At 44.6% G+C, this 16,394-nt stretch overlaps 1 protein-coding gene across 1 annotated transcript in view; it reads right to left on the bottom strand.

Annotated features, from left to right (window-relative positions):
• Positions 1–13,357, bottom strand: part of me1 (malic enzyme 1, NADP(+)-dependent, cytosolic) — a 404,589-nt gene extending 391,232 nt beyond the window's left edge. Inside the window, exon 1 of the mRNA XM_073055771.1 lies at positions 13,082–13,357. Coding sequence (XP_072911872.1) covers positions 13,082–13,195 — 114 coding nt within the window. The 5' untranslated portion in view covers positions 13,196–13,357. The remainder of the gene's footprint in view (positions 1–13,081) is intronic.
• Positions 13,358–16,394: the final 3,037 nt, after the last annotated feature.

Genomic DNA, 16,394 nt, shown 5'->3' with positions numbered 1-16,394 from the left:
TGGACGCTACTTTTATACCCAGTCATGATACCTCACTTGCTACCAATTAGCCTGCTTAATGTGGAGTCTTCCAAACCAGTGTTACTTGAATATTCTGTGCACTTTTCAATCTTATTTTAACTCTGTCCCAACTTTTGTTGAGTGTGTTACAGCCATCAAATTCTAAATTTGTGTATATTTACAAAATACAATTAAGTTGGTCAGTAAAACTATTGAAAATCTTTTCTTTGTACTTTTGTCAGTTAAATAAAGATTCACGTGAATTAACATATCACAGATTTTTGTTTTTATTGCATTTTGGAAAATATCCCAACTTTTCTGGAAATGGGGTTTGTATTTACATAGCACTGAAGTTGTATTAGGTATTATAAGTAATCTAGAAATTACTTAAAAGTACAGACAGTCCCCGGGTTATGAACGAGTTCTGTTCCCGAGTCCTTCTTAAGTCGGATTTGAAGTCAGAATAGGTACATCCGGTATTATTTAGTGTCAGTTAGTCAAACGTTATTCTTAGTATATAGTATATATTTTACCTTTCTATGCATATAAAACACTTAAGAAACATACGTATTTCAATAATTAAACCACTGCGTTGCCTAGTTATAATTGTAGCTATCATCGGGGCAGGGCCTTTCATATGCTCCATTAAAATTGTTCCAATCGTTGACTGACTGTAGCCTAACGCTTTTCCAATGACCGATGGCGTTTCACCTCTTTCCAATCGCTTTATTACTTCCACCTTATTTTCAATTGTGATTATTTTCGTGAACAGAAACACTGCGGATTCAGAGCTGCACCGCCAGGTCCTAATGTCCACCACACTGAACAGGTTAAATAAAGTCCGGGGCTCTGCTGGGTCCTAAAGACCACCACAGTGAGTCAGGTTAAATAAGGGACTTGAGCATCCGCGTTTTTTGGTATCCGCGGGGGGGGGGGGTCTCGGAACCAATCCCCCGCGGATAAGGAGGGCCGATTGTATTTCCAGTGTCGAAGTAGATGGCACTTCCTTTTTGAAATCCCTTAGATCCTTACAGTCGGAGTGATGCCCTCACCTACCCACTCCCCAACTCACAGACACACTCTCATCCTGTACTGGTCGCGTTTCATCTTTGCTGCCATTTCACACATTTACACTACTACTGCTCGTTTTATTGTCAGAGCGAATCAGGTCGAACACCTCGGGCATATGGCGAGAAACTTGCTTTGCGGCAGCAGTATGTTGTTGATGCATGCCATTCGGACATGTGCCGATTATTTTGATAGATAGATACTTTATCCATCCCCATGGGGAAATTCAACATTTTTTCCAATGTCCCATACACTTGTTGCAGCAAAACTAATTACATACAATACTTAACTCAGTATAAATATGATATGCATCTAAAATCACCCTCTCAAAAAGCATTAATAAATAGCTTTTAAAAAGTTCTTAAATAGTTTATAAAATACATTGAATGGTAACTTAAGCTCAGTCCTAACCCTGGCACTTTAACATATCTTACCCCTGACGGTTGAATTGTAAAGCCGAATGGCATTGGGGAGTAATGATCTCTTCATCCTGTCTGAGGAGCATTGCATCGATAGCTGAAGCTGCTTCTCTGTCTCTGGATGGTGCTATGCAGAGGATGTTCAGGGTTTTCCATGATTGACCGTAGCCTACTCAGCGCCCTTCGCTCTGCTACCGATGTCATACTCTCCAGTTCTGTGCCCACGACAGAGCCCGCCTTCCTTACCAGCTTATTAAGACGTGAGGCGTCCCTCTTCTTAATGCTGCCTCCCCAACACGCCACCACAAAGAAGAGGGCGCTCTCCACAACTGACCTATAGAACATCTTCAGCATCTCACTTTACAACTTGACCCCGCAGGAACGATGGTTTGTTTTGCTGCACGTGTGTGTGTGCCTGTTTGAATAACAATAAACTTGAACTTTGGTAAACTCAACTACAGACCCAAAACTCATCAACACATTTAGGACTGAGGGTGTTTCATGCAATGTAGATACCAGGATGTTTCCTCTGTGGGCGAAGTCCAAACGGAGGAGGAAATACAAGCAGCGCCAAACAGTTAAAACCAAACTGAAGTCCAATTTCCACCCTTGAAGGCAGTAAACCTTTCAGGTTCCCCACCTCACAGAACCGTGGGTCCTCTACCATTAAGCGTACTCAAGGCACAGATAGATTTATTTTTGGATTTGGGAAGGGAGTAGATTCAGATTTAACCCATGTACATTGAAACATGCCTTAACAACCAACACTGAAGGATATGCTTGGGGGGGGGGGGGGGCAGCCCATAGGCGTCACCACATGTTCCAGCCCCAACAGAACAGTCCCACAATGCTCGGCTGAACAAAGTTCAAAGTTATGTCAAAGTACGTATATGTCACCATACACAACCCCGAAATTCAGCTTCTTGCAGGCATCTTCAGCTGTCAAAGTTTTAGATGACCTGCCAAACCTTCACCAACTTCTAAGGAAGTAGAGGTGCTGCTATGCTTTCTTCATAACGGCTCTTGCACACCAGACCCAGCACAGGTCCTCTGAAATGTTAACACTGAGGAATTAAAAGTTGCTGAACCTCTCCATCTCCGATCCCCTGAGGAGGACTAGCTCCTCCTCCTGAAGTCAATCATCAGCTCCTTGGTCTTGCTGCCATTGAGTGAGGGGTTGTTGTGGCACCACCCAGTCCCATTTTCAATCTCCCTCCGATAAGCTGATCCATCAACACCTTTGGTTCTGGTGTCGTCAGCAAACTTTAATAGGCACTGGAGCTGGGACTAGCCAGTCATAAATACAAAGCGGCTCAACAAAACAGAACATAATGAGCAACAGATCAACAAGCCCCTTTCATCCCTCCCTCCCACACACACAGTCCTTCTAATCCCAGGACAGCCCTTTGTCAGCCTCCAGTGGACTCAACGCGAAAGAAAATTCCGAACAGGAATATGAAGCTTGAGTCTAGACACCAGATCTTGCCGCGTGACGAACAAGCTCTTTCAAGTATTTGGAGGTTGAGCACTATACTCAGTGGCCACTTTATTAGTTACCCCCTGTACCTAATAAAGTTGTCTCTTAGTGTACTGTATGTTCATGGCCCTCGGCTGCTGTAGCCCACCCGCTTCAAGCTTCAACGTGTTGTGCATTCTGCACACCATTGTTGTAACCTGTGGTTATTTGACTTACTGTCACCCTCCTGTCAGCTTGAACCAGACTGGCCATTCTCCTCTAACCCCTCTCATTAACAAGGGACTTTTGCCCACAGAATTGCCACTCACTTGACTTTTTCCAAGTTTCCTGCAGCATTCCCTGTAAACTCTGGAGCATGGAGTGTGCGAAGATCCTAGAAAATCAGCAGTTTCTATGATAGTTAAACCACTGCATCTGGCACCAACAATCACTCCACCGTCAAAGTCACTTAGATCACATTTCTTCCCCACTCTGATGTTTGATCTGAACATTAACTGAACCTCTTGACCATGTCTGCATGCTTTTATGCACTGAGTTGCTGCCACATGATTGGCTGATGAGCTATTTACATTAATGAGCATGTGTACCTAATAAAATGGCTGCTGAGTGTAGAAATAAGATCACATCAAAAAGTATATCCCCCCCCCATATTGACTAGAAGGTGAAGCCTTCCCAAAGGCTATCAATTCAATATAACTTTATTTCTTACATCCTTCACATACATGAATAAAAATCTTTACATTACTTCTCTGACTAAATGCACAATGTGCAATTTACAGTAATTTGCAATACATAATATATACAACAGGACCGTCAATATAGCATAGAAATACAATTGTATCAGCGTGAATTAATCAGTCTACTGGCCTGGTGGATAAAGCTGTCCCGGAGCCTGCTGGTCCTGGCTTTTATGCTGCGGTACCGTTTCCCGGATGGTAGCAGCTGGAACAGTTTGTGGTTGGGGTGACTTGGGTCCCCAATGATCCTTTGGGTCCTTTTTACACACCCGTCTTTGTAAATGTCCTGAATCATGGGAAGTTCACATCTACAGATGTGCTGGGCTGTCCGCACCACTCTCTGCAGAGTCCTGCGATTGAGGGAAGTACAGTTCCCATACCAGGCAGTGATGCAGCCAGTCAGGTTGCTCTCAATTGTGCCCCTGTAGAAAGTTTTTTGGATTTGATGAGTCATGCCAAACTCCTTCAACTGACTGAGGTGAAAGAAGTGCTGCTGTGCTTCCCCCCCACCCACCCCCACCACAGATCACATGAGATCCTCAGTGATGTTTATACTGAGGAACTTAAAGCTGTTTACCCCCTCAACCCCAGATCCATTTATGTCAATAGCGGCTAGCCTGTCTCCATTCCCCCTGTATTCCACAACCAGCTCCTTTGTTTTTGCTATGTCGTGAAAAGCACGCAAATTCCCAAAGACCAATCTTCCGAAACATCAAACAAATACTGGAATTGAAGACCACGTTCCATTACATCTCAAAGATCAAGCAATTCATTTTTGATCTCTGATTGATAATGAAAGAAAGCACTCTTACTAGCAAAATTATCCGGAGATAAATGGAGAGAGCCGCATAAAGAGAATAGTTTGTGTGGCTCAAAATGCACTATCTTTCAGGAACTGGTGTCTTAACTATGCCTAAAAGGATTAGAATACATTTGTCATTTGATATGTTAAACCAAGTAGGTAGAACATTGAAGCACAGATGTCCAGCGATCTGCAGCTTGGGGCTAGATTGGCTTTATTCTATTGCTAATGCTTCAAGATTGTTTAATGTCATTTCCAGTACATACATGTAAAAGGAGAATGAAATAATTGTTACTCCAGATCCAGTGTAGCATATTAAAATATGCACTAAAAATAAAGATCACAATAACCTCAATAAATACAAAGTACTCAGTTCAGGAGATGGGATGTCAGGTTTATGTTGTACAAGACAATGGTGAGACCCAGCTCGGTGTATTTTGTGCCAGTGTGGTCACCTCCTACCGGGTGAAAGATACAAATAAGACTGGAAGAGTAGAAACAAATCGGCAAGGATGCTACCAGGTTTGGAGGACCTGAGTTCTAAGGAAAGATTGACTAGGTTAGGACTTTATTCCTTGGAATGTAGAAGACAGGAGATTTGATAGAGGTATACAAAATTAGATAGATAGATAGATAGATAGATACTTTATTCATCCCCATGGGGAAATTCAACTTTTTTCCAATGTCCCATACACTTGTTGTAGCAAAACTAATTACATACAATACTTAACTCAGTAAAAAATTTGATGTGCATCTAAATCACTATCTCAAGAAGCATTAATAATAGCTTTTTAAAAAGTTCTTAAGTCCTGGCGGTAGAATTGTAAAGCCTAATGGCATTGGGGAGTATTGACCTCTTCATCCTGTCTGAGGAGCATTGCATCGATAGTAACCTATCGCTGAAACTGCTTCTCTGTCTCTGGATGGTGCTATGTAGAGGATGTTCAGGGTTTTCCATAATTGACTGTAGCCTACTCAGCGCCCTTCGCTCAGCTACCGATGTTAAACTCTCCAGTACTTTGCCCACGACAGAGCCCGCCTTCCTTACCAGCTTCCTTACCAATTATGAGGGTGAACGCAAGTTGGCTTTTTCCACTGAGGTCGGATGGAATGAAAAGCAGCAGTCAAGGGTTAAGAGTGGAAGGTGAAAAGTTTTAAGGGGAACATGAGGGGAAGCAACTTCAGTCAGAGGGGCAAGAGAACGTGGAATGAGCTGCCAGCACAAGTGGTGCATGTGAGCTTGATATCAATGTTTGAGAAGTTTGGGTAGATACAGTAATGGTAGGGGTATGGAGGGCTATGGTCCCAGTACAGGTCGATGGGAGTAGGCAGTTTAAATGGCTCCAGCACAGACTAGATGGGCTGAAGGGCCTATTTCTGTGCTGTACTTTTCTATGCCTTTATAACTACACAAGGTAGACTGACTGAATGATCACAAAGTGATGCGAGGTACAGGAGAATCCATACACCAGGTGGCTCTGACAGCGAATGGTAAAGTGGTGGAGGTAGGGGCTCTGGTGGGTGGAGGTGTTGCCGACAGCAGCCATACTGCTTGGGAACAATAACTGTTTTGAGTCTGAGTGGATGGACACTACGGAGCCTCCTCCCTGATGGGACTGGGACAAACAGTCCATGAGCAAATGCTGGACCTGGTCAGATTCTCAGGCAGTGAATATCACAGACAGCCTCTTGGGAAAACTGGCTGAAGGAATACTCAATGGAGAAATGCTTTTAGCCGTTTTGGGAAGACTTTTAATCTTATTGGCAAGGGAGCAAAGGAACAGAGATTACAAGCTGTGATTCAGAAACCAAGTGAAATACTTATATGTACACCCTCATGAAATACTTAAATATACATACACAGCCTAGGACCAGAGGGCACAGCCTGTCTGATTAGAATAGATAAGGAGGAATTTATTTAGCCAGAGGGTGGTGAATCTGTGGAATTCATTGCCACAGACAGCTGTGGAAGCCAAGGCACTGCATGTACTTAAAGCAGAGATTGATAGGTTCTTGATTAGTCAGTGTACCAAAGGTTACGGGAAAAGCAGGGGAACGGGGTAGAGAGGGGTAATAGATCAGCCTTGTTGGAATGGCAGAGCAGACTTGATGGGCCGAATGGCCTAATTCCACTACACGCAGAAAAAGATCTCTAGAGTTCACAGGGAACGGTGCGAGAAAGAGAACAAAAAACATCCAGTGAGCAGCAGCTCTGTGGGCGAGAGAGGTCAGAGGAGAGTGGCCAGACTGGTTCAAGCTGACGGGAGGAGAAAGCAACTCAAATAACCACATGTCACAACAGTAGCGTGTAGAAGAGCATCTCTGGATACACAACACGCAGATCCGTGAAGCGGACGGGCTACAGCCGCAGAAGACCGCAAACATACACTCAGTCGCTACTTTATTAGGTACAGAAGGGATATAAAAAAAATTAATATACCCAGCGGCCACTTTATTATGTCTTGCCCTGTACTGCAGCCACAGAACAGCACATTTCACAACATATGCCGGTGATGATAAACCTGATTCTGAACCACATCGATGCATCCTGAAAGGAATGTGAAATACGTCTAAATGAAAGACTTCCTCCTCCCTCCTTCACATTTGTGCCTTTTCCATGCATCCAACCATGCAAAAGCTCTGAAAAGGAACAGGAAAGGGGAGGGAAGGGGGAGAATCATGGCATGAAAGGCATTTGTGACACCTGTCTTTCCGAGAGCGCTTACAGCTTCAAGGAAGGATTAACACTTCACATGCTCTGTGATCGTAAAGAAATGATCAAGTGGCTAAAAAGAACTTTGTGGCTGTGCCAAAGTAATAAATCAAACTGGGGAACAGAAGCCATCAGAATTAGTCCAAGTGATGGTCGTGTGGTGAAGGAAGTGTGTGAGGATGAATTATTAGCAAAACGGGGGCAGGTCAAAGCCTAATGCTAGGCAAGCTTTGGAGTGGTGGTGTCAACTACCAGGGTCTGATGGCCTTTTGGAATCCGTTACAAGGAAGGTGGGAAATTGACAGAGTCTGGAATTTGTGCGAACCTCCCAAAAAACTAGCCAAAGGGGCTGCCTATTAACAGAGGACAGAGCACATCGCTACACAAAGGTGGGAACTTCGTGCTCCTCTCCCAAGGAGGAATGGGGCAGGGTGTTAAAATAAACCGGATTCAGCAGGACTACAGTCAACAAGTTCACACTGGAGCGATTTCAAAATTCTGAAAGGCTTTCATTTGAAGAGCAGACTTCCAGGGAAGAATGGCAGCTTAGCGTAACGTTTTACGATGTCAGAGTTCAATTCCCGCCACTGTTCATCAGGAGTTTGCACATTCACCCTGTGACTGCCTGGGCTTCCTTTGCATGCTCCGACATTCCAAGAAGACTATGGGTTAGGGTGAGTAAGCTGCAGGCATCCAATAGTTCCACTTAATATTTGAGAAACGTATACAATATACATCCTGAAATTCTTGTTCTTCACAGATATCCACAAAAACAGAAGTGCCCTGAGGAATTTAACGGTTAAAACATTAGAACCCAAACCCCCCCCTACTCCCCCTCCCACACAAGCAGCAAAGCCCTTCCCCCACTCCTTTCTGCAGAAAAACAAGCATCAGCACCCTCCACCCACCATACAAGCCCCCCCCCAATAAAGACCATGATCTGCGGTACAACAAAAACCAATCGCTCACCCAACAACTCGACATACCACGGGCGCTCTCTCTGCCTAACAAAGGGGGGAAAAGGGGCGTCCCCTTTCACAGCGAGAGGGGAGACAGGACAACACAACTTGCTGATTTATGGTGTTTATGGCATTCTGAGTTGGTGCTGGAAACATTGCGGGCAGCCTCCAGCATATCATCAGGCAGTGTAGGGCATTAACGCAAACAACTCATTTCACTGCATGTTTCGATGTACATGTGACAAATAAAGCTAATCATTTTCAGTTCTATCAACAAGGTACAAAGAAACCTGAATTCATTTTCTGCTGATCTTTTGTAACTCCACTGTTCCTGGAGTTCACATTTGAATCTAACCGCTCCATCAACATGCAAAGTTACTGTCAGAGTACATACAGTACCTGGAGATTCATTTTCCTGCGGGCATTCACAGTAAATACAAAGAAACACAACAGAATCGGTAAAAAGCCACACACAGCAAGACAAACAACCAACGCGCAACAGACAGCAAGCTGCAAATACAAACAGAAAAGCAAGATCATAATGAATAATATTGAGAACTTGCATTGTAGAGTCCTTGAGAGAGAGTCCATAAGTCGTGGAATCAGCTCAGAGTATGGGTGAGCGAAGTTATCCACACTGGTTCAGGAGCCTAACGTTCGAGGGGCAGTAATTGCAAAAAAAAACAAAACAAAGAAATAAATAGCCACAAGTTGAGCTGCCGCCTTAATTGTTTCCCGTGGTTCGGAACTGCCACACAAGTACCAGCCAGGACAGGATCACACTCCCAAGTCAGACACACAACTACACAAATCGATGCCCGATAAGCATGCTCCTGGGTACGTGGAGGAGAGGAAATTGGAGGGTTATGCGTTGAATGCAGGCAACTGAGACTAGCAGAGAGGGCGCTGTGGTCAGCATAGACCAGTTGGGCCGAAGGGCCTGTTTCTGTGCTGTATCACTCGACGACTCATTGCAGAGTCACCGATAATTGGCAGATCAAACACAGATGTTTCCAAGTCATACTAAAACAAGTCTCAAAGACAAACACATTACATTAGAAAATAAAAATTTAAATTCTATAGAGTATATTCAGTACATAAAGCCAATACTGTTAAGTAGTGTTCTACGGCCCACGAGGTTGTGCCAACTTTTAAACCTAATCCAAGATCAATCTAACCCTTCCTTCCCACTTATCCCTCCCTTTTCCTTTCATCCATTTGTCTGTCTACAAGTTTCTTAAATGTCCCCAATGTATCTGACTCTGCTTCCCCTGATAGTGCCCTCCACACACCCACCACCCTGTATAAAACTAACTATGCTTTCCTCCAATCACATAAAATTCCGCACTGGGAACGATCAGTGAAATGCTGTTCAAGAATGAAATTGAAACAAAGTTTCATACCACTAAGTTTTTGCAAGCTAAAGAACCCACTTCTTTCAGCAATATTGATGAAACACATCCTATATAATCTACAGACAGTAAGAGTCTTTGCAAACTTGAAATCATTGCCATCACAGAACAGATTGATGGCCAAAGTACAAGCTGTTGACAACAATTTATTAACCTAGCACTTGAAATAGTTGGCATTTGAAATGAAATAATCCAAAAGATATGTTTCATGCTTTATGCACAAAAACAAATATATAGCATCTGGTCTTCCAAACTGAAGGTCGATATTTTTAAAATATCCCACAAAAGTTGAGATTTCCCAGTAACCACTCAACTTGACTTCCCATTCCGACATGCTAATCCTCGACTGTCACGATGAGGCTACACTCAGGTTGGAGGAGCAACTCCTCATATTCCATCTGGGTAGCCTCCAACCTAACACCATGAATATAGATAACTCTACCATCCAGTGAATACTCCCCCTCCTCCACAGCTGCCTGTGGCGACAAATTCCACAGATTCACCACTCTCTGGCTGAAGAAATTGCTCATCTCCATTCTAAAAGGACACCCCTCTATTCTGAAACTATGTCCGTCCTCTAGTCATAGACTCTCCCAGCACAGGAAACATCCTCTCCACATCCACTCTATGGAGGCCTTTCACCATCTGATAGGTTTCAATGAGGTCACCCATCATTCTTCTGAGCTCTAGTGAATACAGGGCCCAGAGCCATCAAATGCTCTTCACATGACAAGCCATTCAGTCCTGGAATCATCTCCGTGACCTCCTTTGAATGTGGGGCGATACTTGCAAGCTGCCCCTAGCGCAACCTTGGGTTGTGAAAACTTGGTGGGTATGCCCTGTTGCCACTGGAAGCATTTCCTTGGGTCATGTCTTGATGTACATGTGATAAATAAATGAATTGGAACCTGATTGTTGATTGCTGGAGGCATGTCTGGACTCTAAGACCCATATTACCAGAGGCACAGGCTTGGACAAGGATGCTAGATGCACAAGGCACGAGTTTTGATGGGACACTCATTCCCTAAATTGTGAAGTGTAAGATCCAGAGGTGAGGTACAAGGAGAATTGAACATACAGTACTATGGTGAGGGAGATGATAGAAGGGCCAAATATTGGCCACGTCTTTCAAGGAGTCCATGGTATCAGCAGAATTGAACTATTCCCTTTAACGTTGCAGGGGGGGAAAAAAAAATTCAGAAGTTGTTCAAATTCTGTTTTACTAGTATCTGCAGGCATTCCAAGAGAAAAGAGTTAAAGCAGACAGCTTCTTGAACACACTGGATAACTTTCAGTGAAAGCAAATTTAAAAGCCTCCAACCTGATGGCATGAACATTGATTTCTCCTTCAGGCAATTTCCCCCCCCCCCCCCCCCCTTCACCCTTCCCTCTTCTTCAGATGTCCACTCTGGCCCCTTATCTCTCCTCCTCCCTTCTCCACCATCTCCCCCGGTGCTCCTTTTCCTTTCCTTTCGCCCATGGTCCATTCTCCTCCATCAGATTCCTTCTTCTCCAGCACTTTGCCTTTTCCCATCGCTTCCCAGCTTTTCACTTCATTCTTCCCCCCCCCCCCCCGCCTTCCCCATTCACCTGGCTCCAACTAACACCCTCAAGCTTGTACTCCTTTCCCTCTCCCCACCTTCTTATTCCGGCACGTTCCCCTTTCTTTGCAGTCCTGATGAAGGGTCTCAGCCAATCTCATCCATTTCCATAGACGTTGCTAGACCTCCAGCATTTTAATGGATTTGCAGCACCTGCAGAATCTATTGTGTTTGTTAAAAAGTTACAGGTGCTGGGAATCTGGGGAAAGGGGGCAGGGGCGAGTGGAAATCAGAAGATGCAAGACATTCTCAGCAGGTCAGGCTGCATCTGTGGGGAAGTGAAAGAGTCAACGTTTCAGGTCAAAGACCCTATATTCAGACTCCTTGACTGTACACATTTAGGACAGCTCAGGAAACGTCCCAACACGAGCGAATACAGGATCCCTGCCCAGTTCCAAAGGAACGCTCAGCAATTTAAGTTAAAGATTAAAAATCAAAAGCCCTTGGGATAGATCTTACCTTCACAGTTTTGACTGCAGGAAATGGAATGGATTTCCCGTTTAGATATTTAATTTAACCTACAGGATTTAATTTAATTTAATTCACTCCTCGAGCACACAATCAACCCGTGTATGCAAGCTATCTTGTATTTATTTTGGGTTTTTTTAAAAAAAACTAGCGTTCCTTATCTTACTGTGTTGTTTCTTGTACTGCATTATATCTGGAGTAACAATCATTTCATCCTGCTTTGTATTTTATTATTGTTGTTGGCCTTTTTGTACTGGCAGAGTTCATTATCTTTCTGCACATTGATCGTTTGTCCTGTTGGGCACAGTCTTTACTGGATTCCATTGTGTTTCTCGGATTTACTGTGAATGCCCCGCAAGAAAACGAACTGTACGGTGACATACGTGAAATGTGACAGTAAGTCTCCTTTGAATCCTTTACACTTCTGTACTGGAAAAGGCATAATCTTGAATCTAATGGGTGTGTAACATTTTTAAAAATGCAATTAAAACTGCAGACTGGCAATGCAACTATGAAATGATCTCAGACCATACCCGGGTTTACCTTCTCGCCCCTAAATATATGGCGATCACAGTGACCGACAAATCATTTTATAAGACATAGGATCAGAATTAGGCCATTCAGCCCACGCAGTCAGCTCTGCTATTCCATCAAGGCTGATTTATTATCTCTCTACACCATTCTTCTGCCTTCTCATAGTAACCTTTGACACCCTGACTAATCAAGAACCTACCAACCTCCACTTTAAATATACTCAATGAATTGCCTTCCTTTTTAACAGTGAATTTCACAGATTCACCACTCTCTGGCTGAAGAAATTCTTCCTCATCTCTGTTCCAGAGCTGGAAACTTCACGTACCCAGACAGCATTAAGTGAATTTGCCACGGGTCTTGGAATTCGGAACAGTTGCGAAGCCGCAACCAACGCCTAAACCCTGGGAGTGGGCGCTGCCTCGCTGGGGAACACGCGAAGCTGCCGGTGATTGTATATTGCCTTTGCAGTCTGCTTATTCCTGACTGGGGAGGTGAAAGGTCGAGTGTTTCTGGCCGGAAACATCCCTCCCCAGCTTTGGAGCGGCATCGCCTCTGACTGTGCACAACCCGGGAGCCGCGGAACCCGCGCTCACATTACCGGGAGCGAACGCGAAGCAGGGGCGAGGTTAATCTACGCCCGACCGTGAGGCAGCCTCCTTCGCCGCTAGGAAGAGGTGGGGGGGGGGGGGGGGGATCACAACAGGGAAATGTGCAGCGAGCAGCCCAGCCCACGGGAGACAAGCCTGAACCAATTGCTTTGGCAAACCACAGGCCTTTTCCATGTAGAGACACAGCGCAGACACCTGACAACCCAGGCACCTTGCCCCGATGTAGCGCCGCCGAACCGGCTCCCCGGAACTGACCCCCCGCCGCCCCGTGCCTAACTTTTACCTTGTTGAGATGCGGGTTCCTGGTAATGTCATACCCCCTCCTCCTGGTGTACACCAAAGTTTTGGGGTCGTTCTTGGCCCTCTGCAGTTCCCAGCTGGGCACTTCTTCGCCCATTGTAATACCCGCCTGTTCCTTCTTTTGTCAAAAGGCTCCGATGGAAAATTGAAATCGGCCACAAGAAACTTGAGCCAGTGACGAGTCAAATCACACTTCTCGGGGCCTATTACAACACCGCCACTTCAGTACCTATAAATAGCTGCTGCCTCTCTCTCATTGGAAAGGGAGATAAACGCTGTGCCAGTCCTGACCTGTCATGACCTTTGTTACAACTTAGTCAATTCGGCACTCGGTGATGAGCGGTACCATTCCCCGGCTAATGGCAGGGCGTTGCCATCCCACCGATTCAAGATTCAAAACTTTTTTAACGTCCCAAGTGGAAAGGAGAACGGGATAATTAAACACAAGAGGTTCTGCAGATGCTGGAAGTCCAGAGTTACACACACAAAATGCTGGAAAACTCAGCAGGTCAGGCAGCATCTATAGAGGAGAATAAACAGTGGATGTTTGGGCCAAGACCCTTCAGCAGGACAAGTGGAAGGAAGACAAAACCATGAAATTGATCTAATACAGGATCTGGTGTATTTTGAATAATATTCAGCTAGGCAGGTGCCTTCATGTCCATAAACACAAATGATTTTGCAGATGTTGGAAATCGAGAGTAACACACACAGAATTCTGGAGGAACTCAGCAGATCAGACAGCATCTACGGAAATGAATAAATAGCTAACATTTCGGCTTAAACCCTCTGCTGCCTGACCTGCTAAATTCCTTCGTGTCAGTGTTTAATTTTCACATCTAAGTGTGGTTTTGCTGTTGAGGGGGGTTAACAAGAGAAAAAAAAACTTGGATCATTCGGGCCATTAGACCCAGACTAGATAGTGAGCTGAGATGGCCTAACAGGAGTGGGGGCTGAGGGCACCAGAGAACCATCCTCAACTGCTCTACACTGACCTCTGCTGGAAGTGTACTGTGTGTCTGCCAGTCAGGTGAGCACAAGATCGAACAGATCAAGATGCTCCCCGTTTGCTTAAACCAGATGCACACTGGAGTAAGTTAATAGCTTATGTTTCTGGAACTAGTAAGGGGTTAACAGGTTAGAGTCTTATTCCTCATAAACATAAAAGGCTGCCCAAATATATTATTGCACCAACCTTGATCACTGGGCCCTGTAGAGAGTGGTAGGGACAGCCCAGTGCATCTGTAGATGTGAACTTCCCCCCCATTGAGGACATTCATAGCAGCAGCTGCAGAAAGGAGATCATCAGGGACACCAGTCACCCCAACCATAAACTGTTTCAGCTGCTTCTGTCTGGCAAACTCTACAGCAGCATTAAAGCCAGGACCAGCAGTCTACAGAACAGCTTCTTTCTACGATCTATTAGACTTTTAAGTTCACATGTCTGTACATTGGAACAGAGTCCTACCACCACTCCCTTACATTGTAGGATGGATGTAAGAATTAAATACATTGTAAATCTAAATCCAAAAATTCTGATTCTAATTATAAGAAGGAAAAAGAAGTAGGGAGGTTCAAATGCATGCCTGAACCTTCTTCTCGTGCCCTTCCTACATTCCTTTCTCCCATGGTCCTCTCCTACCAGATTCCTCCTTCTTCAGCCCTTAACCTTTTCCACCCATCACCACCCAGCTTCTTACTTCATCCCCCCTGCCACCCACCCACCCGCGTTCCCCCTCACCTGCTCTCACCTGTCACCTGCCCACTTGTACATTTTCCCCTCACCCAGCTTCTTCTGACTTCTTCTCCCTTCATTTTCAGTCCTCATGAAGGGTCATCACCCAAAACGTCGACTGTTCATGGATGCTGCCTGGCCTGCTGCGTTCCTCCAGCATTTTGTGTGTGTTGCGTAAGATTTCCAGCATCTGCAGAATCTCTGGTGTTTCTGTGTGTAAGTTTTTTCAAGGTCCTCCATTGGCCGGGGTCAACCGTGGATGTTCTGTCCTAGATGTCTCTGTTAAATGGAAGCCAGGGCAGTACAATATGGAGGGCAAGCTGTTGCCCATGCGGCAGGCTCCCCCTCTCCTCGCAGCTGATGAATTCAAGAGACGACAGAGACCGATACCATTTGGCACCAGTGGCGTCGCAGGAGTTGCCAGTCAGCATTGAACTCAGTGTAGGTCTGCCTTAGGGACTCCAGCTTCGGATTTTCCCTCGGGGTTTACTCCCGAAGCCTTCCCCATGAGCGGGTACGGCCACAAGGCAGCGGAGGTTTGAGATCAGAGTTTTCCTTCTCCTAGATGAGCTGGAACCACGGCTGATGAGCTTAATATACCGAAGCAGCTGGTTTTGGGTCTCCACTTAATGCATCAAAAACCAGGCATGATGTTTAATGCGAATATAAGCCTTTCTGAATATTTCCTAGTTAATTGTCCAGGAGGTATATTACAGAAACAAGACAAAATCCTGGTATTGTGAGCACAGAGCGTCAGGAGTTCAGGGTTTAATTCCAGTCGCAACCGTAAGGAGTTGGTACGTTCTCCCCATGACACATGGGTTTCCTCCGGGTGCCTCGCTTTCTCCCCACAATCCAAAGTCATACTGGTTTGAAAGTTAATTGGCCATTATAAATTGTCCTGTGATTAGGTTAGAGTTAAATAGGTGGGTTGCTGGGCCATGTGTCTCAATAGGCCAAAAGGGCCTGGTCCACACTCAATTTCTAAATAAAAATAAATAAAATTGGGGGCGAAACTCTTGAAACATCTGTGATGGCAGCAATTTTAAGTACATCCAATTGGATCCCTTTTTTTTCACCGGATGCAGTCTTGTAGTCTGAACTGCTTTCAACACAGAATGTGACCATTTCAATCTGCTCCCAAACACTATTTATTCAGCTTTTGTTTAAGAATGGTCTTAACACAATATCTAATGTGGAAAAGAATTATTCTTTCCTGTGGGTGGTGTTTTATTTTACTTGTGGTCTCTGCTGCCCTGCTTTACAACCAAAATAAATAACTCAGTATTTTTAAAATCTTGCGTCTTAATTTTCCTTTCAACTCTGTCAAACCAAATTGAATTGTTGGTATTTTTGCATAAGTTGTCCTAAATTTTTCAAATCACATCTATTGTAAAGTGGCAAAATAAGCAAGACTTCACGCGTGGGAATTCTCTTCTTAATTTTCTCAACATCTCTGCCTTCCTTTTCTCCTTTAAGACATTCCTTAAAATTGATCAGTGAATAATCTATTGGAGGAACTCAGTATTGAGATGTCAATAATCTGTTGATTAAAGTTCAA

The sequence above is a fragment of the Hemitrygon akajei genome, chromosome 9 (genome assembly GCF_048418815.1).
Source record: "Hemitrygon akajei chromosome 9, sHemAka1.3, whole genome shotgun sequence".
NCBI classification, from domain to species: Eukaryota; Metazoa; Chordata; class Chondrichthyes; order Myliobatiformes; family Dasyatidae; genus Hemitrygon; species Hemitrygon akajei.
This window is presented reverse-complemented; position numbering and strand designations above follow the sequence as displayed.